Here is a 25,671-nt window from a genome sequence, read left to right on the forward strand (position 1 = left end):
TAAAACTTGTTCACACACCTGCGATGGGTTAAAATTCAGCTGCCACATGTGCATAGCAAAATTCGTTAATTTCTTGCGCATATTATTGTACATATTTCATGCTAGATTTCCCCTTGTATATCGTTTTTAATAGAATAAAAACTTGGTACATGTTGCATTAGCCGCGGTCAATTTGTTTACTTACCCAGATATTGCAAATCCTAGCAAAAAATGCTTACAACCACCCTTTTAATATTTTAATTCATTTAGAAGGCGGGCGGGGAAAGATTCCTTTAAGCTCATTGATTTGAACTGAATTCTAAAATTACGTATGACTCTCTCTCTCTCTCTCTCTCTCTCTCTCTCTCCCTTCTCTCTTCTCTTCTATCGTCTCTCTCTCTCTCTCTCTCTCTCTCTCAGGTGCATGAGAAATACGCTTCAAGGTTCTCATTACAAATCGTCACACATCAGTGTGTTGCTTGTTGTTACCAAACAGATCTCATACAACTCTCCTTGTGGAGGGCTGTAGTACATCAAACCAAATGAATGAAATGATTAAGTTAATCATCAATCATATATCATTTATTGTAGATAGAGTAAAAGTCATTGCTTCTTAGTAGGCATATACTCAGTACTAGGTGTTTTCTTTTATCATTATTTTGGCAACGGACATAGACAAGCTATTTCTCAATTCAAATATTTACGAAACCGTATTGGCAGGAAACAAAATTAAATATAACTGTATAGCGATGTCTACAAAGATGGGTTTCACAGTATTGGTTGTAAGACGTATGTTACATTACTAACCGCATTTTACCCTTAAAAAACAAAAACACTATAGTATAATGGCAATGAATCGACAGGGTTTTGAGACAGACAGACAGAAAGAGCAGTATGTCCAAAATAAAAAGCCCAAGACACGTTGAAAAGCACAAACGTGCTTATCGAGACACCTAACTTTCAACAACTCACAAAACATGAATCATCTTTATTTTTGTTATCATTGTTTCTGGTTAATGCGAGAACCAACATCAGATTAATTATATAATTATGATAATCAGATCTTAACAGTTATAACAATATCCTATTTTTGTGTCAGCATTTATGATATATATATATATATATATATTTATATATATATATATATATAATATATATATATATAACTTTAGGAGGAGGTTAACAAACATACATACAGACTAGCTCGTAACAGTATAAAAAGAGCTGTTGAGATGGTTGTACCCATATTCATATGGAACGGATCAAATAAGCTATTAATTTTTTAATAAACTTTAACACATCAGAAAACCAGATGGAAAAGGGGTGGAAAAGAAAAATGAGGAATGAAAAAAAAAATTATAAAAGAAAAAAGCGTAGTTCAAAACAAATGAACATACAGATATACAATAGAATAACATAACGGGCAAGTGAAACATGTCAGAAACGTACAGCTGTGAACTTCCAAATCTAGGTTAAGGTTAGATTGTTCTTAGATTTTTCATCTGTTTACTAACTTTATCGTTATGTTTATTAGTGTATGCATGTAAAGGAAACAAACGATAGGATGAAAACTTGTGTGCGAATTAACGTATAATCTAAATTGAGTTAAATATTTGAGACTCATGGTAGGCCCACACATTTAGTAGGGATATCCTAATAGAATAAAAAAATGGACATTAGCTGGTTTTGGAGGTAATATGGTATAAGCCATATGCTCAATAATACAGAAGGAGATTGTTAAAACTGCATAGAACGAAAAATCTAAAGGTGCCATCTGGGAAACAAACTAATGATTTGATTTGTCCATGCATAAGATACACGGTATGCCTGGTATCACTAGGAGTGGTAAGATGGCCGTCTACACACTGCTGCATTTATCCCGGTCATTTGTCAACTCAAAGCTTAACTGGATACAAATATTCTAAAGATATGAATATAAACTCTCTCTCTCTCTCTCTCTCTCTCCTCTCTCTCTCTCTCCTCTCTCTCTCTCTTGCACACACACGTAGTGACACAACTTTTGAAGAGTACACTTTTCAGTTTGATTGTTACATGTACTGTACACAACGTTTTGTCAATTGATCCCTCAAACAGGCGTATGAAATACAAATGCAGCTAAGAAACTATATCACCCTTGAATAATGTCATGTGTTACTTTTCGCCGTTCATCCTTTCTACAGTTTAATCATAAGAAATTTAAATCTAATACAATGAAATGTTCCAGCAAACTCTTCAGGAAATTCAATATAAATATTTAAAAAGGAATGGCATCCGCCTGAGGAGAGGACGAGAAAGTAGAAAAAATTATAGAAGCTTTAAATGGAATACTTTGTGGCTGGTATCAAAATGTAAAAGTTGTTGGTGGTTGAGATATGATATCAGATCTGTGACGGAGGAAAGACTATGAGGTGTACTGCGCAAGCGCGAGTCATCTTCAGTTCAGTGCTGACAACATCCCCGTTGAGTGTGTGTACGTAGAGGTGTTTGTGTACGACGAAATCCATTATTCTCGTTGGAGTTATTTTTCGTAATTGATGTGCGTCTGGTATTCGAATCAGAGAGTGATATGTGCTTGATTATTGAAACACTGAGTGATTTTCAAATACTAGGATAGCGATTTGCTGAGTTAGGAAATAACGAGAGGTGAGTGTTGGGGTGACAGGTTTCTTCATTCCATCTGGTAGATGAGTCAGGTTTTGTGTCGTATTGCCTTTTTCCTTCTTGCATGATTAATTTTCCCTTTTTCAGATTTCACATGATGGTACTTTAGATTATTGTACTTTATTGTGTTTATTTTTTTTCAGGAATCGAATTTGTGAGTTTTAGAACCCGCACCGTGACCAGTTAATATAGCCTAGTAATCTTCACATACCTTTCTCACATAGGCTTGCTTAACGTTTTGGTTGTGTCATTGACTTGTAGACCTACCGTAGTAGAAACCGTTATTTCTTACGTACGCAAGGCTTAAATGAACTGTGTTTAATCCCAGCAGATAATTTTATTTTTTGCAAACTTTGTCAGCATTGTCAGTTCAGAGGCCACCGTATGGTAGGCCTATTGGAATAAAGCAGTCGTTCACGTACTAGGTAACACCTAGGAGGTTACTATAGCCTAGTGTTTAATGTTATTAATGATTAGGCAGTTAAGAAATCGGCATACCTAGACAAGAACAGAGAGGTCTTGAGACCAAACTGGAGGCTAGACTTTTAAAAGTTGCTTATTACCTAGTATTGTTGGGTGACCCAATTAAATATTTCCTTGTGTAGGCTAACCCAGTGAAATTTACAAGATACTTATGCGGAAACAGAGTAGGCCTAGGCTATGAATTACATGATATAAACCTGGCTAAATAGCCCAGCCCATTTACCAGATATGATTAGCCTACACTAAGGTGGTAACCTTGCCAAAGAAAGTTATGGAAATTTTTAACACAGCCCAGAATAAACTCAGGCATAATCTAGTACTTAAACAATGTACTATATTGTATATGTGAAAAAAAGTTAACACAAAACTAGTTATAAACAGTTTCAAGTCATCTGAGCCAAGATCGAATTTGAATGTTTTAGCACATTCATATTTGTAGCCTGAAGAATATACAATAGGTTCCCACAACATAAGAACATATTAGTACTGAAAATATTACTTAATCAATATTGAAACCAATGATATGAAGACAAATGGTTAAAGCTGAAACCTACAACTTTAGGAAAATTCCATCCATGATGAAAAAATAGGCTATTACCTTATTGACTTTAGGAAAATGCCATCCATGATGAAGAAATATTACCTTATTGACTTTAGGAAAATGCCATCCATGATGAAGAAATATTAACTTATTATAAAATAAAAATATTTTAACTATTCCACTGAATCTACAACTTCATTATACACCACAAAAAATATCATTATTTATAAACTAATTTATGAAAAAATTAAATTAAACATTACCCTGTTACCTTACCATATACGATATTAAACATTACCCTGTTACCTTACCATATACGATATGCACTGGCTGCTGCAGCCCTCTGGTTCAGTAACTACCTACTAATTTATAGGCCACACAGGTGAAGGAGGAATGTAAAAACACGAACAAAGAATATAGATATCATAAACACAAACAAATGGTATATAAGTACAAAACAACATCAGCATAGGCTAAGGCAGTAAATATTATGGTCATCAACTGGGCAAAATAAAGTCCTTGGCGTCATTTAGGCAATTTCTTGTTGGCAAATGTTTTGCTATCTTGATTCCTTACCAGTAGACTGTAGTGCAAACATACTTCTGGGTTGCTGTTGTTACAAATTTACTTGTGAATTTTACCGTTCCCAACCCAGCTACCTAATATGTAGTAAATATAACTGAAGCATAGCCTACTACCATGGCCTGGTTCCTGCCAGTTGATGACCATAATATTTACCGCCTTAGCCTATGCTGATGTTGTTTTGTACTTATACCATTTGTTTGTGTTTATGATATCTATATTCTTTGTTCATGTTTTTACATTCCTCCTTCACCTGTGTGGCATATAGATTAGTAGGTAGTTGCTGAACCAGAGGGCCGCAGTAGTAGTCTTCAGCAGCCATTGCATATCATATATGGTAACAGGGTAATGTTTAATTTAATTTTTTCATAAAGTAGTTTATAAATAATGATATTTTTTGTGGTGTATAATGAAGTTGTAGATTCAGTGGAATAGTTAAAATATTTTTATTTTATAATAAGTTAATATTTCTTCATCATGGATGGCATTTTCCTAAAATGTTAAGTAATATTTTCAGTACTAATATGTTGGTATGTTGTGGGAACCTATTGTACATTCTTCAGGCTACAAAATGAATGTGCTAAAACCAAACATTCAAATTCGATCTTGGCTCAGATGACTTGAAACTGTTTAGAACTAGTTTTGTGTTGATTTTTTTTTTCACATAGTATACAATATAGATTGTTTATACCTGTGGTGAGCTTATCAACTATGTAATAATAAAATTGTCATAAATATTCAGTTGAGTGTTGCGGTACCTAGTATAACCTTTATATTAATCTCCAGAGTTCGTTTGCAGTTACCCTAACCATATGTCAAGGCAAAGGAAAAGAAAAGCAAAAAATATATAAATAAGCATTTTACTGTATTTACTATAAAAATTCACATTTATTTTACAAGAACAGTCCTGTAGGGAGTTATGAATTCATCAAGAATTACTTTCACTTGTTTTTCATGGAGAGCTTAGGTTAAATGTTTAAATAGTGTTTGCATCATTAGTTTTTCTTAGCAAAAAAGAAAACTACAACATGAGATGTCATTATCCTGAGCTATTTTTTAAAAATTTAACTGCTGATTATTAGAAACTCCTCATCTGGTATACTTTTTTATCAAACAGGTATTTCTTAGTTGTTTTGCTTCCAAAACAACTTGGTAAAGTTTCTGCATCTTCATTTACTGAAAGTAAATGTCTTAGAGCTTCTGCTTCTGATATATGTACATGAGATCATTTCCTTCTGTCGCTTATGGCTAGCCAGTTAGCTCTAGCCTTGTAAAGTGTTATTGTTCCGATACGTAATAACAACCCTCGGTCCTTTAACAATAGGAAGTAGCTAGCGGCAGCTGGAACGGTCGTAAGCTTCGAACAAGGGTGGGAGAACGGTAGTTAACTGCTGGTCCGATCGTCGCGCGGGAGGTAAACAAATCACTTTTGCTTTCGGCCGTGTGTGGATAGGACGTGCTGTCATCGCTCTGCCCGCTTTGTCGTTTGCTTTGAGTTTGAGTATTTGCCCTCTCTTTCTGTGTAATTCAGAGTGATTGTAAGTACTTTGCATTTCTTTTTGATCATTTATGATGAGTGAGGAAGAAAGAAATGGAGATTTCACAGCCCCCACTCCCGTCGCCGTAGAGTGTGTCCCGGGCTGGAGGGGCGTAGATGTGGAGGATTCAGAGCGTGGATGTAGATCCTCACGAGGTTGTACTCGTTGTCGGGGGCGAGAGTGCTCCCGCAACGAGCCCTGTGTAACGTGTATGCATTGGTCCGAGCGCAGTGGGTGCTGTACGAGGGCAGGAAGAGACTTAGGCCGCCCAAGAAGTCATCGGAAAGTCCAGTGACTCCTTTGGTAACGGACACTTCGTCCTCTTTCCTGCCCCCCCTCCCGCCAGCCCCCACGTTTCGCGCCTTCCCCTGCGGGGGGGGTAGCGGAGTCCTTCTCTCCTCTCGATCCGTCGAGTGTGGAGGAGGGCGCCCGCTACCCGGGACGTCCAGTTGTACTCGGGGTCTTCCGTCCGCTCTGGGTGGGGTTCTTCTCCCCCCAGGCGCGAGGAAGCCCCTCTCTAACTAACCGACTGTTGCTTCCGCAGGTGTGCCATCAGCGAAGGACGACCTGGGACAGGTGTGGGAGTCGCTGGGGACTGCAGGTAGTGCCGAGCATACAGGGGTTGATTCAGCGGTTGGCGGGGGTCGGCAGTGGTTACTCATGGTGCGGTAACCACTACAACAACCACAATCTCGACACCAGCATATGAGATGCCACCGCACCTGGTGTATACACCACATATCATGTCGGTAACACCCACGGCTGCAATCCAGAAACCAATTCCTGCCGTGCCAAAGAGGACGGTGCCACCGCCACCTGGGTTCTTTGTATTGCCGACCCCGGACTTCCGCTGCCCAAAGAGTACCCCCCTGGACCTGCCGCCAGTGCCGAGGATGACGGTAGCTGCCGACAGGACGCCTGGCTCTCCTGTGGTACCTGCCGTGCCTGCCGTACCTGTTGCTGTTCCAGCCACTCATTCCCTTTCAGATCAGGTGCCTGCTGCTCATTCACTTTCAGATGTCCCTGCCGTTCCTGCTGTTCCTGGACCTGTTCCTGTTGTTCCTGCTGTTGGTGGTGCTGTCACAGTCTCAGGTCTTTCCGGACAGGTGCAGTCGGGCCCTGTTGCTTCGGCAACTGCCCCGGCTCCCTCCTGGATGGAAGACCTGACGTCTGTCCTGCGGAGCCTGGCGAAGAAGAAGAGGAAGAAGGTGTCGTCGTCGTCTTCGTCGTCTTCTTCGTCGTCTGCTGCCTCTCCTTCCCCTTCGACTTCTAAGGCCAACACCGAAGAAGAAGAAGGTTGCCTCCTCCCCCCCTAAGAAGACTCCTTCGGGATCTTCAAAGGGCCCGGCTCGCTCAGGCGAGCTGGGGAGCTCTTCTGCTGGTCCTCCTGTTCCTTCGGGAACGGGGGCCCGTCGCTTCTTCTGCAAAGAAGAAGTCGACGGGGACCAGAGGTGCACCAGCCTCGGCTGGTTGCGTCCTCACCTGGTGCTAGCGGTTCTGCCGCTAAACCAGGTTCCGTCTCGGCCGCTGCTCGTTCGCGAGAAGCACCGAGTGGACGCTCTTCCAAAGAAGACCGTCCAGCCAAAGTTTTTGACGCCCGGGATCTTCCGCTCGCCGTCCAAAGACCAGCGGCGCGGAAGGGCATAAGACGTGGTCGAGAGTCGTGCACACAACTCTCGCCAGGCCAGTGGACGCTCTCGCAGCGATCAACTGGCTGCTCGGGCTGACGTGACGGGTCGCTCCGCACCAGCCACGGGTTGAGGCGAGGAAGAGTCCCCGCGGCGCCGGTACCAGCCACGGCTGGGTACCAGCGGCTCGACGCGCCGAGAGGACGCTCGGCCGGTCTCGACGCGACAGAGAGCCTAGCAGGTCACCCGTCCGCCGCTCCCAGATGGGACCGGGCGGAGACGGTGACCAGCGGCAGCTCGCCTGACGCTAGAGATCGGTCTCGACGTTCTCAGCCGAGCCAATCGCCCCAGGCGAGTGGCAAGGCTAGGCTGCTGCTCGACCGTCACCGCGGGTTGACGATCAGCAGCAGCCCCTCCACGCACGCTGGTTCCTGCCAGCGAGCGAGGGGGGAGCGTCAGGTCTGCTCTCCCGTACCTTCAACCTCTCGGGCTATACCGGGAGGACGAAGGGTACCGAGGATCGATCACGAGAGGTGCGCCGCTCGTGACCCAGCTATGACGCCGTACGGCTCAGGCACGGTTTTAGGACCGACCAGAACGTACGCAAGTAGTTGGAGGCGACCGTCAGGGGTCTGTCGCTGTTCCTCCTTCTGAAGGAGGAGTATCGCGGGATATGCTCTTGCTGGAGGGACTGGACGGTCCTACTCCACAAGACGCAGTAACTCCCGAGATACAGAGGAACTTTGCAGAGGTCATTAAGCTGATGCGTCTGCATAATGACCTCGCGGAAGGATCGCCGCTACCACCGGCAGAGCCCACGTCCCGGCTCGAATCATTTTGGGGTCCCAAGAGGGAGCCCCAAAATGTGGTGGGGTTACCGCGATCTGAGCTTGCAGACTCGGTCCTGGATCAGGTGGAGAATCTCGCTCTCAGGACGGGAGGACTCGCTAAAGTCCGGACGGTCTTCTAAGCTTGCTTCCTCCTCCTCTACAGCGGCAGAGGCGATTCTACGTGCCTTCGGAAGACCGATACTGCCTAAACAGGTTAACCCGGAGTTAGCGAGGCTGACTCCAGGTGTGTCCCTGCAGCAGCTCCTGTCGGAGAACCTATGGTTCTCGCAGCAGAGGCACTTGCCCTGGCATCTACCGCTATGGCAGCATTCCAGGCAGTTTCCTGGTTGATTTGTGGTCCCTCACAATATCCAAAGTAGCGGCCGGCTCCGGGAGTTCTGCTCTCGAGACGACGCTTCTTTAGGAGACTGTGCCAGTCTGGAGGAAGAGCATCTCTTACCTCGCCCATCAGACTGCTAACCTGTGGGCCAACTTGGTTCTTCGACGTAGGGATGCAGTCCTTACCGAGTGACCAAGGGGCCGGGCGTGAGGCGGCACTCGGGCTTCGAAATGGACCTCTTAGGAGTTCCCCAGCTGCTCTTTCCTGGAGAGATGGTGGACGCTGCGGTGGAAAGGCGGCGCACTGACGAGAGTGACCGCTTAGTTCACCAGGCAGTCTCGAAGGTTACTGGGCAATCTCGAGCGACTGCGGCCAAACCAAAGAGCTTGGCTAGCGCTTCCACGCGGCGAAGACGGTTGCACCGTCCAAACCCGTGTGAAGACTCCTGCTGTTTCAACTTCTGCTAGAGGAGGCCGCAACCAGCCCTCCTCCCAGCCCTCCTTTCCCCGAGGAGGTGCTGGAAAGAAGTCGAAACGAGGAGGGAAACGCTAGGGACGGCGTTCCCCCTCACCTGCTGCCGGAAGTGGGGGGGTGCCTAGCGAGCCATTGGGCGACTTGGCAGCGCTACGGCGCCGAGAACTGGATAGTAGACGTCCTTCGGGAGGGATATCTACTACCCTTCGAGTCTCGGCCCCCCCTCATCTCCAAACCGGTCCACCTACAGACCTATGTCGGGGATCAGCAAAGGACAACGCTCTTCGACAGGAGATCAAGACCAATGCTGGCGAAACGAGCTGTAGAAATCGTGGAGGACCAGTCACCGGGCTTTTACAGCCGCCTCTTCCTAGTGGAGAAGGCATCGGGCTGGCGTCCGTGTGATAGACCTCTCTCCCCTGAACCGCTTCGTTCGCACGACGCGGTTCACGATGGGTCCGCACGCTCGGTGCTCGACTCGATCAGGGGGAACGATTTCATGCTTTCAGTGGACTTGAAGGACGCGTATTTTCAAATACCCATCCATCAGTCCTCCAGAAAGTACCTCCGCTTCATCTTCGACGGGACGGTGTACCAATTCAGGGCACTTTGTTTCGGTCTCTCAACCGCCCCACAGGTGTTCACGCAGTGTTCACTCTGGTGTCGGACTTGGGCCCATTCGACGGGATACGTCTTCTGAGGTATCTCGACGATTGGCTAGTCCTGGCGAACTCCCGCTCGCAGTTGCTACAGGACAGAGATCGACTCCTCAAGTTTGTCGCGATCTGGGGATCGTGATAAACTACGAGAAGTCCGATCTCGAACCCAAGCAGAGATGAAGTACCTGGGTATGCTGATAGACACGGTAGCAGGGCAGGTCTTTCCCGCAGACTTGCGTATCAGCAAATTCAGGGAGGCAGCCCCGGCCGGTTCCTGTCGCGGCAGGAACAGGGCAGCACAGCAATGGCAAGTCGTGATCGGCCATCTGTCGTCACTCGAGAAGTTAGCCCTCACGGGCGTCTTCACTGCGGTCTCTCCAGTGGAGGCTAAGGGAGAGTTGGTCTCAGGCCAAGGATCCTCCTTACTTTCCCGTGGGCTATCACGGACAAGGTGAGGCAGGACCTAGCCTGGTGGCTCGACGACAAGAACCTCTTAAGAGGAGTGCCCATACGCACTCCCCCCCTCCCCCCCCGGAGATGCTTCTGTTCTCAGACGCATCGACCGAGGGAGGGATGGGGCGCACACCTGGAGGAGTTGCTGACTGCAGGTGTGTGGGACCATCACGAAAAGCACCTTCACATCAATGTCCTGGAACTCAAGGCGGCGTTCAACGCTCTCCAAGAGTTTCAGGACCGCTTGTGGGACACTCAGTGTGTTGATGTGCGACACACACAGTAGTGGCATATGTCAACAAGCAGGGGGGGCTAGTGTCTCTTCCGCTCCATCAGTTGACGGTGCAGGTGCACGAGTGGGCCACGGCCTCACTCGATAGAGCTGTCAGCACGCTACATTCCAGGCAAGAGGAATGTAGTAGCAGACAAGCTCAGCCGTCGGGATCAGGTGATAGGGACCGAATGGTCTCTACACCACGACGTAGCGGAAAGGCTCTTCAACCTGTGGGAGCGACCGGTCGTAGACCTGTTCGCCACCCGGCACAAGAGAAAACTTCAGGTTTTCTTTTCAGCTGTGCCGGACCCATGGGCAGCTCAGAGAGGACGCTCTCCAACACCCCTGGGGGACAACCTCTTCGCTTACGCCTTTCCTCCCTTCTGTCTGATTCGAAAGTGATCAGTCGAAGCGCTGGTCACTCCCAATCTCAGAATGATCCTGGTGGCTCCCAAACGGCCGCAAGCCGTTTGGTATCCGGACCTGCTGGCTCTTCTTGCGGACGCACGAGAGAGCTACCCATTTGGCACAACCTTCTAGCCCAGCCACACGTACAACGGTACCACCAAGCAGTCCAGTCCCTTCAACTTCACGGCTGGCTGTTATACCACCATCTCTTGCGAACGAGAGGCTTTTCTCGTAGCGCAAGCAACAGAGATGGCTGACACGTCGACAGTCCTCTGCAGCTGTGTACCAGGGGAAGTGGGCCGTCTTCTGTGATTGGTGTCGTAGACAGGGTGTCTGTCTCCTCAGAGCCACTCTTCAGCAGGTAGCGGATTTCTCGTGTTTCTTCGCCGAGAGAAGCTCCTCTCAGTACCCACAGTTAAAGGATATAGAGCCGCCCTGGCTCTCGTCCTAAAACTGAGGGGACTGGACATCTCGAATTCGTTCGAGATCTCCTTGCTAATGAGGAGCTTCGAAAGGTCTTGTCCACCCAGGGGAACTCAGGCCCCCTGCGTGGGATGTGACTCTCGTACTTAGGAGTTTGACTCGAAGACCCTTCGAGCCACTCGAGAGTCGTCAGACAGGGATCTGACTCTCAAGACCCTCTTCTTGCTGGCCCTGGCATCGGCGAAGAGAGTAGGGGAACTACATGGCCTTTCTTATGATGTTTAAACATACCAGAGGCTGGGGATCTGTGACGCTCGATTTCGTCCCGAACTTCGTAGCTAAGACTCAGAATCCGTCGATCCCTGACGACAGGTTCGAGTCTTTCACGATCCCCTCCCTTCTGGACTTCACCGATAACGATGCGGATGAGATGCTGCTTTGTCCTGTGAGGGCGCTACGGCGCTATCTGAAGAGAACTCGACATCTCAGGCCTGAGTGTCGACGCCTCTTCGTTAGCACTGGGGTTACAAGAAAGAAGTTTCCAAGAACACGCTTTCTTTCTGGGGCTGCGTGAGGTGATCAGGAGAGCGTACGAGGCTGATGGTAGCGACGACATCCGTACGCTCCGACCGAGAGCCCACGAAGTCAGAGGTATCGGACCCTCCTTAGCGTTCCGTAAGAACTTCTCCGTGGCGCAGGTCCTGAAGGCAGGTGTCTGGGCCAACCAGACCACCTTCACGTCCTTCTACCTTCGGGATATTGCCCACAAAGTCCTTGGATACTTTTTCCTTGGACCTGTGGTGGCTGCTCAACACGTTGTGTAAGCTTACCCAGCACCCGAGCAGGCAGAACAGCATCGATTCCTGGTATGACTGGGAGAATGAATGTGCGAATGAGAGAGTGACTGGCTTCTCTTCAACCATCCTTTCTCTACCTCTAACCTTGGGTAAGGGGCAGGAGGTACTGGTCGTTACCCCCTTGCTGGCAAGGGAGTGCAGATGCAGGTAACGCTATGCAACAGAGCTCCATTCATCTATCTTTAACTTTAATAGAGATAGGCGTGTTAGATTCCACCACCAAAAATTTCTACCAACAACAAGGGGGAGAAAAGTGGATGCCTACATGAAGACAAACCCATTAGCTTTGTTTGCAAACATTTGCTCCTGTAAAGGAAAAAGTTTTCTTACAAGATGCTGGTACAAAAAGAGATAACGATTGCCTCTCTCCTTAGTACTCTTCGGCCCAGGAGGTCTGACCATTGATCCTGCGGTTGCCCCCCCCTCCCCCGATCAAGTCTGGACAGAGGCTTGGATCCCTCCCTCGCTCTTTACGACCAGGGAGGCAATTCCAGGGAATGGACGAATCACCAGGTCTGCTTCATCAAAAGACTTCCAAGATTCCTCCCACCAAGAAGGGGATGAGTCCTTGCCTATTGGTTAAACAGGAACCGGTAGGGTTTGTATTACGTATCGGAACAAAATGGACAATTTGTTCGAAATTGCATTTTTCCGTAACTATACCAAACCTAGGTTTGTATTTTAGGTTGTTTTTTTTGGTTTTTCCGTTTGAACCTTTAATAATATAGGCCCTCCTCATTGCCACCCCTCACTGTTGTCGTATTTTGCATGGGTGCCAAAAGCAAAAGGTGATTTGTTTACCTCAGCCGCAGCGACCGATCGGAAACAAGCAGTTTCAAACTACCGTTCTCCCCAGCCTTGTTCCTAAAGCTTATACGACCCGTTCCAGCTGCCGCTAGCTATTCCTATTGTTAAAGGACCTCAGGTTTGTTATAGGTTAGGAAAAAAAAATGCAATTTTCCGACAACATTGTCATTTTTAAGTTGGGCTTAATTGTTCATAGTATTCTAATCTTTTGTTTTTTTTTTCTTTTTTTTTGTTCTTGATGTATCTTCGGGCTACTTTTGTTTTGCTATCCATTACTAGTATATATGTCTATTTCTGTAATCCTTTTCTTAATTTCATCCATCTGCATCTAGCTAAGGTCTTCATATGTAATTTTGTTTTCATCCTCATATCTTTCAAATTCATTTTCTTGTTCTGCATTCTTTGTAATAGTATATAAATTGTATTCTTCAAATACCCGATGATTACTCCAATTATTGATTTCATTACTGACATTCCTATTTCAATCATTAATGTATCTACTGCTGCTGCATATCTTAGTTCCCCTGAGACTCCTCTAGCCACTTTGGTTTTGATTATAATTTTATTTTGTTTCAATTATATAAAGTAGTGCTTGGCTATAAAATACTTCTGGCAGCATATTCCCTTCCAGTATGTATGATATTGTTCTTATATTTATTTTTGCTATAGTATTTCCACTTCTTTTGCTAGTATCAGACCATGAAAAATAGGGCTTGTATTTATTATTAAATAATGCTTTGTTAAATCCCTCTCCTTTGTCTTCTAGTATTTTGAATTTCTAATGTATAGTTATGATGCTTGTTGCATGCACCACATACTTAGTCACTCATTTTCAGAGATTGTTATGTAAGCAACCCAGTTGTGTCTGTAGATTGACAGATCTAGTCTCGCTGTGGGTGAAATATGCTGGAGGCATAATGAAATATGTTGCCAAGTGGTCCAAATCCTTGGATAAACCAATGTGTTTACAACCATAATATTAAACTTATTGGAGGCCTATTGCGAGTATAAAGTAGAGTGGTTAATTTTTGGGAAAATGAATACTACTATATAGTGAAGGCATGATCATTGATAGTAACACATTTTGTTAAAGTGCAGTATGAATGTACTGGTTGGCTGTATTTCAAGAGTTTTTACTTAATGAAGCTAGACCAAATTAGATATAGCCAAACCCAGCCAAGGCCAGATTAAAATCCCTCAAAAAGTTAGGTTATTCAAAGAGTACTTTTGATGCCTTGCAGACTTGTTATATTTTCTATATTCACATATTTAGATAATTTTCCTTACAGTATGTTAATGATTTTGACCTGTGATATAATTTTGTAAGGTCTCTAGTTTATCTGTAACTCAGTTTGCATATTATAATGATTATATAACTAGTGTCTTGAAAATTTAGTAAAATATTAGCTCAGACAGGTTATATATATTATTTAGTAAGGAAGCTCTCCATTTAACAATTGTGAGCAATTAGTTATTGTATTACATTTATTAGTAGGTAGATATTTTTCTATGTTGATTTGGTTGGTATGGGTAGACTTTTAACTGGTGGTAGGAGAAATCTTCACCTGCTAATGTTTTTTGGAAGCAGATCATCTTGTAATTTTTCAATTATGGTAATTACTTATGTATGTAGGCACAGAACCAAAATTGTATTTTTAAATAAGCTGTGTTGTAAAGTCAAAGTCCCTGATATCACATTTCAGTTGCTTTTAAATTACCCAAAAGAGAGAACCATCTTGCAAGTACATTACTAAACATTCTTTTTACTTTCAGTTTGAAAAGGTTTTGTGGGATAGGTAGATCACATATGGTTTCTGCATTCTTTTGCAGGTACTGTAGGCAAGTAATAGTTAAAGTGAATTCAGAATTTGAAGCAGAGGACAGGCTATTGTTTTTGGGCCAGTCCAACACGGAAGATGGTTATGGTTGTTAGAGTACAGTAGTGTTTTCTATTTTGAAATTAGCCTAACCTGATCACTGAGTGGTATATAATTATTGCTTTTAGACGTAAGGCCGTCAGATGTTAGTTGTGATAGGATTTGAATAGCTTAGCCAACAGTCTTTTCAACGTAATCCTCTATATGTATTCATATATTGGAACCTATGTTTGGTTTCTGGTTACAGATTTCATACATAAAAAATTGGTCTTTCGTTAGGTGAAAGTTTTTTTTTTGTTTTTTTTTTTTTTTTTTTTTTTTTTTAGTATGTAAATATATATGTATGAGTGTGTGTTTATATTTCCTAAGTTGTTCGCAAATATCTCCAGATTTTTGTAGCTTTTTAATTTGTCGAGCAATTACTGACTGGATTCGGTAATCTTTCTTTGAAGAGATGCCTATCACCTCTATTGGGTTAATTTTGACGTTAAAAAGTTAATGGCCTTTTCATTTACTAAAGTATCGCCTTCGGTATTTGATTGCTACGTTTTGAAGCTAATACCTGGGATATTTTATTTGTGTAGTAGGTGAGCCACATGATTAGAGGTTATATCCAGTCGCGTACATAGTAGGTAATATACTGTGATATACATAAATACTATGATACAAGTATTTACAGATTTTGTTTATTGAATCCGTTGAATGTTCTTTACTTTTGGGGAAATTAATTTACGAAGTGGTAGTGTTGGGTGTATACTGGTAAGAAAAATCTTCACCAGATTTCTTAAGGTAATGGTAGTGCCTCTCTAACAAAGTTGCTGCGGTAAGAGCGTAAAATTTTTAGTGTGCTATTTAAGAGCGCATGACTAAGGCGAACCAGGTATGGATGCTACTTATCCTTGTGTACGAGTGGTGACTAAGCTGGTCTGTTTAGAGCTCCCCCTCTCACGTGCCCTTTTTGACAGTTCTTTATATCTCGGGTAGCCATGGTGATTGCTTTATTTTGTGCTTCCGTTATGAACGTATTGTAATAATCAGTAGTGTTGTATCTACTTTTACATGTGCATCATATGTCATTATGCACATGCATTCAGCAGATTGTTTATTCTTTGATTTTTGTTATACCTGCGAAATGTAATCAGTTTTGATAACAATATCCTTTTAGAGTTAGCTATAGGCTGTAATACATACTTCGGTACGATATCATACGTCATCACACATTAATTGAGGAGTCCGAAACTTCATCTTCATTAGAGGGTCGTTTTTATTTGCAGGTTCTTAGATAGTTAACAACCTTTGCATTTTGTTGCAACTTCAATACAGTAGTGAGTGGGAAAATATCCGCTCTTATCTCGAGACGAAGACAAAGAAATGCAAATGTAGAACTATTTGGAACAGTTCTCTTGACGTACTTCGCCAGATTATGAGCAAGGCTCTTATTTTGGGGGGGCTTTGGTATCTCCTTCCAAAAGTGAAAAATTTAGGTATTTTTCATTTATGTGAGCTAGTAAAACTATCTCTCACAGATTGAGGAAAGGAATTTGGTGTCTAGTTTTTAAAGGCAATTTGGATTGTTACGGTATTGCTAGTTTATGATGAAAGTTATTGGCGTACATAGTGATATTTAATATTAGCCTCAACGGGACCTTAAGTTTTGAAGATGTTTGCAATTGGTTCCGGCGTATGCATTTAGACAGCGTTAGATAATTTTAGGCATGGGTATATCGTATAACCACTTGGTGTTAACACTGTATCTCCTCACCAGCTGATAATGGGCCTAGTTGCACCGGAACAGAGTTCGTTATTACGTCAAGTCGGGCACCACTTTATACTTTATATTTTTATCATTAATATATATATATATAATGTATAAAACTTCGAAATAATTTACTATTAAAAACGAAATTAACCCCAAAATTCCCACATTGGGTGGGTCTATCGAAAGCTTTGTTAAGTTTAGTAAGTTGAGCACTTGGCTACCTGGTTTTTGTAATTTCTCATCTAAAGAACTAAAGCAAAGCACACTTTATGTTAACTGATCCTAATCCTCCCGTGTCCTGAAAGGATGAAACCTCCTTTGATTCAAGAACTAAGTAAATACGATCCGCGTTATGGAAATCTCTGCAGCAAATATAGCAAGCAACCAGTGCCAGGGTACATTCGAGATAGATCCAAGTGACGTCATGCGTCACTATTTTGTCATGTTTCATAGTTTGATAACTTTTCATATGAATACACAGAGATCGTTTGTCATTTCGTTTTGTGACGTTCCTTTGATATAAATGTTCGTAAAAAGGCTGCTGTAATGAAAGAGAGTAATACTTCATCTTGCTGTTCGTAAGCTCCCACAGTGTAATGGTCTTTAGGTATATGCTCTTTATTGCTCTGGTTTTGTAAAGCAGGCGATTTAGTAGAAAGGTTATTTATAAGTGCACGATAAAGGTCGGTCTGAGTGAAAGTCTTCCAAGTTAGCTGCGTGGTTTATTCTGCTGTTTGCGGCTTTAAATTTTGTTTAGTCAGTTACTGTCATAGGTACACAATACTTGTGATTATATATTGAAAGGTTTGATGTTTATGGATACGGTGTTTTATATAGCCTACTGCTAAGGCATTTCTTTCCGGTGGTTTACATTGTCTGTTTAAGGTGAATAGCTTGTTTTTAGGCAATGTGGGTTGGATGAGTTGGAGGAATTCATCAATTAATTGTTCCTGGAAATTTTCCTTACTTTGAAAGACGTTTTTGCCCGTTCTCTCTCTCTAACAATTGTGTGTGGTGTGGGTTTGTGTGTGAGAAGAGGAGAGAGAGACGAGAGAGCGAGAGAGAGAAGAGAGATGGCGAGAGAGAGAGAGGCTGAGGTAAAGGAAATGAAATTCAAGCGGCGGCGACTCAGTCGTGGAAAAAAATTTGATAGGATGCCTTTATAGTATAGTATATGTGCTTCGTTTCAATTTGGGTTTTATAAGTTTTGGCCAGTTTAGATTTTTTTTGTCAAAATAGGCTATATATATTAGGCTACTTGCATGTGATGTTTGCTACAGTTTTTAATGAGATTTCAAGTAGACTATGCAGTGGTTTTGAATAAAAATATGCCACTAGGCACTAACATACCAAATAAGTTTTTTTTTTGTGACCGATTCTCGTAACGAATAAGATAAGCTGTAGACTAATTTTACCTACAGGTTACACATAGCCTATATGGCAAGGGACGTTCAATCAATTATACGACGTATAGCTATATTCCTTATTGATTGTCGAATTTTCTTTTATCATAACACTCACAGACACAAATGTTTTGTTCTTCAAGGAAGCCTTTTTATGATGATCTCTTGATGTTGATGCCCTAGTGTAAAGATGGAAAAATAAGTTTCTGTCTGGTCTCCTCTCAGCTCCTCCCTCCTCCTCCGTCTCCTCTCTCTCTCTCTCTCTCACCAGTCACTCTCTCCTCTCTCCTCTCTCTCTGCCTACTTCTCCTCTATCTCTTCTCTCTCTCTCTCCAAACTATCGCCATTTGTTTTTCTTTCTAGGTTGTATATTTACGGTTTACCCTTATATTTGTATTTTTTTGTTTTAATTCTTGTCCCGTAACTGTCAGTACTACTGTATCAACCTGACTTGATAATCTCCCATTCATGTATTTTCCCTTTTTTATTTGTTGCCAGATTGGCTATATCCCCGTATTTTCCTTTGTAAATTTATCTGAGATGGCCTTTATGTTATATATTTCGTTTCGTTTGTTTTTCGAGTTCGGAAAATTGTGTGAATACAACTGCCATCGGTTTGAATTTTTGCCATGACCCGTTTCTATTTGAATTTTTATTTATAGGCTTGAAATGTTGTTTGAGCTTTTGTAAACATATTGAAGGCTATTTGATTACATTGTTTCTTCGGTTCTTTAAGGGCTTAACGTGTAGTATCAATACCGAAAGTCTTGCTCGAATAAAAAAAAAAATAATTTTTTTTAGAGGATATTAGGGAAAGACTCAGAGCGGTATATTTTTTTGTTCAATAGCATCTTTCTATTGCTTGTAATGTTATGAAGCAAGTAGTACGGTACAGAAATATTAATAAGATTCCGGCGAGTAGAAGTATTTATGCTATTGTTAGCAATATTTGTACGCAGTATTCATTGTCATATAAAATCCTCTTAGTTATGACGTATTAGTTATGTATCGGTTTGATTTCATTCCGGAATAACAGGAAAATGTTTTACGTTAGATGGACTCGGTGTGGTCTGTCTACGCCACATTTCACGTTAATGAAAACTTGAATGGTATGCTGCTCAAATCCATTACCAAAAAAATCCAGGCTTTGGGTAGGCTTGTTATCTTAATGACTACCTTATCAGGGTGCCTGGCCCTGTTTTTCGTTATATTTCTTTCATAGCGTATTGGTTTGCTTATGAGCTTGTTATGACCTCGTGTAGCCTAATTAGATGACTCGTTTAGTATGTTGCATGTTATTTATGGCCTCCTATTTTCTCTTGTACATATAATATTTCGTTAATTGGATATTCAGTCATATGATAATAAAGAAGTATGATGGTATCAGTCATAGGGTGATGATGAATACCTATGTTGGTAATTCTGGGTAGGGTATCAGTCCTTATTACTCATATGCCGTTTTCATTAATGATATTAGCTATTATATAAGCAACGACAGAAGAGAATGGGGAAGTAGGTTTACGTGGAAAAATCCATCTCTCTCTCTCTCTCTCTCTCTCTCTCTCTCTCTCTCTCTCTCTCTCTCTCTCTCTCTCTCAATACTAATTTATGGCAACCCAGCATTATCAGCACTGAACTGCATTTGTTTTTCCTTGTGGATAATCGTTATATGAAAGTCTACCGAATTAAATAGTACTGATTTTTTAATGAAAGTGAGATCAGTTTGTAATTATAGTACTTATCGTAGATTTAGTTTGCATTGCGCAAAGATGTTGAAAACAGGATTATTAAGATATACCATGTTGTCCTTTTAAGTGCTAGGGTGTGCAAGATTATGGCGCTTTTTGTAAGGGGGTACTGCTGCTGCTTCGGATTAGTGGACGGTTTTTGCGTGTTTATGTCTGATTTCCTTACATTCAACAAACACGGCAGCAAAATCATTTTTATATAAATTATTTTTTCTCCTTTTTTGTTTTCTTGGACTTGACTTCAGTTATATGACACGTTTACTCTGTTGTTAAATTAATCTGAGCGTATTTCTGAGATTTTATTTTTGTCCACGCAAAAATTAAACCTATGAATCTGCATTGTAATTATTATTATTGCGCTAAGGCTTAGAATAAATCTAACTTTTAGATTATTATGTCTTTCATTCATAAATATCCTATAGTAGGTTCACATCAACCGTGTATCTGATGTCTAGGCTAGTCCCTTACGACGGTCCTGATTGGCTGTTGAAAAGCCAATCACAGGGCTGGACACTGTTTCCATGCAACGTAAAAACACCATACAAACAAACAAACAATCACAGGGCTGGAGACTCTCTCTCTCTCTAGTTTACACAGGCATGATGTATGTTCCACCTCTCCTGAGGGTTACGTCTTTCAAAAGTATCCCTCAGGAGAGGTGGAACATACACCCTGTCTCCTGCCTATGTGAACTCTCTCGAGAGACTGAGAGTTTCCAGCCTTGTGATTGGCTTATCAACAACCAATCAGGAGCATCGTAAGGGACTGGCCTAGACATCAAATGCATGGTTAATGTGAATCTACTATAGTCGATGTTTTTTTTCTCTTTTTCGTCATCATTTATTAAATAAACTTGATCATTTCCCGGTGTTCGGTACGGAGATTTGTTAATGCGTAATGACTAGCTAGTGATTATGTACATTTTTTGTCTACTTAATTGGTTACATGGCAAGCCCTGACTAATTTGTTATAATCATGTATTAAAATGTTGTTTTCTTGTCGTAAACACTAAGTTAGGAAGTGATTGACATGTGAACGCATACTTTCTGTCAGCTTTGTGGAGGCTTCTTCAAAAATTGTTTTATATATTATTTTATTAGTATTTCTTATTCCATTTTAACGGATGGTAGGATTCAAGTGGGACATATGTACTGTTGTGTTACTTCCCCCCTCACCCCATTTTTGCTCTCTCTCTCTCCATTGTAAGTTAGAAAACTTTATCTGGTAATGTAGCTTGTGTTTTTAAAAGAAGCTATGATTTCGAGTTGTTTAATGATTTTCCTTTTGTTTATTAGAACATGTAATATTTTTATTTCATATATAGGCATGCATTTAATTGTGAAAATGTCACCCTTTCATGTCGACTTTTTAAGAACAGTGTAGGGCTGGATACTATGGTTTATTGGTTACCCTTACGTTAGATAAAGGTACACGTCATTATAGTTAATGCTTTCGTATGGTAACCTCATTTGGTAATTATTCTCGGTCTGTCTTATTCTATGTACTATATAAATACCCGGCTTTGCTGGTGCGAGGAGACTGTTGCATGATGAAACGGATGACTTATTTTTCTTAGATGTTTATATTTTTCTATTTCATAATAAGATACCTTACTTGTCATGAAGTTAAGATGGCTTTTCCCACGTAATTTGGTTTAACGCTTGGTAAGACAATCCTTTAAATAATAAATACATACGGAAGTATTTTTCGCGAGTTCGACATTGGACAGCCCTATGTACATTTTTTAATGTGATGAAGATTCTTGCATAAGGTGGTCTGGGTAGAAAACTTGTTCCATTCTAAATATATGTTATGTAAACGTGTAATTTAATTAGATATGGTTATATTTTGGGCGAACGCGTCACTTTCATGTAATTTGGTTAGTTTGTATCATTTGCTAGGAATTATACTTGAAATTATGTTCACATACTGGAAGTGTCCCTTTTTTATTTTATAAATCCATTTGATTTGCATTAACTAATCTGTATTTTGGAAATATAAATGCTGCAGTGAAATTTTACTTTTTTTTTTTTTTTTTTTTTTTTTTTTTTTTTTTTACATGTGTATAGTTGAAGTATCGTGTGATAGGCATTATATCAAAGAATAATTTGTTGTTGATCATTGCATTAAAATTGTCAGTGATCATCGCATTAAGAATTTATGTTGAAACTGGAAGTCCAGAGTTCCCCTTATTTTGTTCCTAGAGTCCTGTCATACCTTATTAGGAACCGAGTTTCTCTGAGCCATCGAGAGCGTTGATCTTTTGTCGCAGTGTTTCATTGTTTAGCAAAACGATAACTTAGATCGTTTTATTATTCCCAGTGGCCGAATGAATTACATGACTTGTTTGTTCATTTTTATGTACCATGACCTTGGGTGTACTAATTAACAGAAAGGTTATTGAGGATTATGGTGCTACTGGGTAGCCTAATCCAGTTTCAGCTAGACAGAGGAGGATTGCTGTTGTATAATGATTTGTTCCCGTAAGTCTTTTCTTCATTCCCTATTTGCTTGTGGACTACATACCTCCTGGTAATTAGGTTGTGAGTTTTCCTCGGTGGTTATAGGAAAGTTGATTGTGATTAATGTATTAGCTGAAAACTCACTTTGTCTACTGGGTGGTAACTGACTGGCCGGTGAATGTTGAAAGTTAGTATAAGTCTGAATAAGATCTATTAGAAATTAATTTAGCATGCCTTGCCTATCTGTCTTTAGTGCAGCTTATTGGAGCAGTAAAGTAATTTACGTAGCTGTCGGCGTGTGGAAAGTCATGTTTTATTTTTTCGTAGTTTTATATAGCTCGTGATGCTCAGTGAGGGACTTATGATTGGCCATGGACCATAAATTTGGTATGCAGTTTCAGATCATTACAAATAGTGCTGAGATAAATAGTATCCATTAATTAGATTAGCTCAAACTTGTTGAATTTATACCCTCGCACTTACTTGAACTTGGTTAACTTTCCATTAACAGGTTTCAGTTGAAGTGCAAACCAAACCTGGCAGTACCGTACTGTATTTTGAAAAACGTTTTGACCATAAAAGTTCTGTCTCAGATTTTGTTTTAAATCTTAATTGTAGTAACGGTACAATCTGGATATTTATTCTTGTGTTCAAATTTTTGACGAGTGTCAAAAAATTTGTTTTGTATCGTTTTTCAGATGTGTTGCAATTTTTTAAATGAAAATTGCATCTTTTAAGTTTCCTTTTTGCTTATCTAACTACGTACCTGTTCCCACAAACAAACTAATTTTGAGACCTTATCTGTTGGTCGTTTGTTCTAATTGGGTTTTATTATAAAATGATGTGATCGTTGGGGTTTAAGGCATCCTGAACATGTATTTCTTTTTATGACTCCGTATTAGTATGATTTGCAAGTTTCGTGTGAGAACCACAGCTAGTTTATCTTTTAGGGTCTCTCTCTCTCTCTCTCTCTCTCTCTCTCTCTCTCTCTCTCTCTCTCTCTCTCTCCTCTCTCATTTGTAATTTGGGTTTATTTGCGTAGTTTATACCTGAAATAACTAATTTTTCAAGCTGTTGAGGGCTAGAGTAAGGAATGATGCATTAATCATCTGAATGGGTAATATAATAACGGTAAAACATTTATGCGAATATGTTCGCGTTTCCCTATGAGTGTGCGCGCATGTGCGTGCGTTTGTTGACTGTTTTAGGCAATAATTGCCGGATGTTGAATAGAGGGGCCAAGATTTATCACTTTTATAATGGGAAAATAAACAAGTGTGGCCTCTTCTAATCTACGCTACACACGTTCGTTTTCGAATCCATTTTCCGACAATTTTGTTCTTGTTCATATGGCTTGATGGTGAAAATTGCCATGAAATCTGCTGCACTGGTACATGGCTTCAACAGATTCCCCCCCCCCCCCCCCCCCACCCCCCCCCCCCCCCCCTCCCCACCCCCCCTCACCCCATTTTTCAATTTTTTTATAACTGAATTTGTATTTCTATTAGTTCTCAGTCCCAAATCTCTGCGTGTCTGTTTGTGAGCGTTATAATGAAAAAAAATTACCTTTTTTCATCCTTATCGTTTCAGAGGCGTCCGTCAGCAGCGTGATGAGTACTGGCAGTGGCGGTGGCGTCTCGGACTCTCCCACGACGGTGGCGGGGCTGGCGACGGAGGCGGTGACGGGAGGCGTCACCAACACCGCCTCCGAAGTCACCACCGTGATTCCGGACATCTCCACGATTGAGCCCATCGACCCCACCCAAGAACCTCCTGTTCCTTCAGACTACAGCCGCACAAGCCATTGCAGGGGCGTTCGTCTGGGCCGCCCTTCTCATTACCTGCCACCAGGTGAGTGAACCAAGGTTTACTTCCAGTGTTTATGTGCTTGAGCCAGCGAAATATATATATATATATAAATTATATATTATATATATATATATATTATATATATATATATATATATGTATATATATATATATATATATATATATCTAGTATATATATATATATATATCTATATATATATATATATATATATTTATATATATATTAATATATATATAGATATATATATATATATATATATTATATATATATATATATATATATATATATAGATATATATATAGATATATATATATATATATATATATATATATATATATATATATCTATCTATATATACTATATATATCTATATATATATCTATATATATATATATATATATATATATATAATATATATATATATATATATATATATATATATTATATTATATATATTATATATATATATATATATTATATATATATATATATATTATATATATATATATATATATATATATATATATTATATTATATGTATATATATATATATATATATATATTATATATATATAATATATATATATATTATATATATATATATATATTATATAGTATATATTTTACGTTTGCGTCAACTTTTTTTTTTATGTAGCCAAACAAAAAGGTGAGTAAATGATTGAAACGACCTGCTTTGCGAGCTAACGGTCCTCGGTAGGACCCATTACGGCTCACGTCAGACCGTTGAGGTTTGTCGCGTTCCGATATAATTATCGTCTATATCTACAAGACACGGGCATGTCTTTTCTTTTAAGTCAACAAGACAGGAGAATACAACCTTCACTAAATCCACCTCTTCGACGGGATTGGGACCAGCATGAGCTTATTAAGCTTGGGTAAATAAACGGAATTAGTCACTTTTGGTCTGTGAGTTCTATAAAATTAAGTTTTGGCGTAGGGCGTGTATTTACTTGCACGAGAAGTCACCTTGTTGACCAAGGTTAGTCTTGTAAGTTAACAAGTATGAATTACCTTCTGGACCATGTAGCCCACCCTTGTGTATTTTAATGGTGTACTGCCTTGTTTTATTTTTGTGTCTCCAACGGTAAAAAGAGTCTGTCCGATACTGCCATAGAATTATGAGCATGACTTGAATTAGAAGAGACCTGTAATGTGTTACAGAAACTGCTTATGATATTTATGAGCAGTATATAACTGTCATTGAGAACGTGGTGGGCTGGGAGCGAATGCTGCTCTCTCTCTCTGTCTCTCTGTGGGTGGAAGTTGGATTATGGTGAACCTATACGTGGTTGATGCTGCTAAGGTTTTTTTTTTTTTTATTTAACAAAGCCTCAATGAAGAGGTGATTGATTAGCTTTCGGAGAAATATGGATGACTTGGAAAGTGGAGATACTTACCAGAGACGGAAAGGGAAATTAAGGAAAGGGTCCTAAGATTTAACGCGTTGCTGTGGTAAATCGCACAGTTATTGCATCGGCTAATCTGTCAGTATCAAGTAAGGTGAATAATGAGTTTTGGATCAAACAATAAAAGAACGGATATTACAAACTAAGCATGTTTCCGATAGTGTGTGTGTGTGTGTGAGAGAGAGAGAGAGAGAGAGAGAGAGAGAGAGAGAGAGAGAGAGAAAATAT

General features: G+C 40.9%; 1 protein-coding gene across 1 annotated transcript in view; it reads left to right on the forward strand.

Annotated features, from left to right (window-relative positions):
- Positions 1 to 2,402: 2,402 nt before the first annotated feature.
- Positions 2,403 to 25,671, forward strand: part of LOC135223715 (transmembrane protein 184B-like) — a 115,400-nt gene continuing 92,131 nt past the window's right edge. The window contains 3 exon segments of the mRNA XM_064262494.1: positions 2,403 to 2,622; positions 23,777 to 23,957; positions 23,959 to 24,037. Coding sequence (XP_064118564.1) covers positions 23,797 to 23,957; positions 23,959 to 24,037 — 240 coding nt within the window. The 5' untranslated portion in view covers positions 2,403 to 2,622; positions 23,777 to 23,796.

The sequence above is a fragment of the Macrobrachium nipponense genome, chromosome 11 (genome assembly GCF_015104395.2).
Source record: "Macrobrachium nipponense isolate FS-2020 chromosome 11, ASM1510439v2, whole genome shotgun sequence".
NCBI classification, from domain to species: Eukaryota; Metazoa; Arthropoda; class Malacostraca; order Decapoda; family Palaemonidae; genus Macrobrachium; species Macrobrachium nipponense.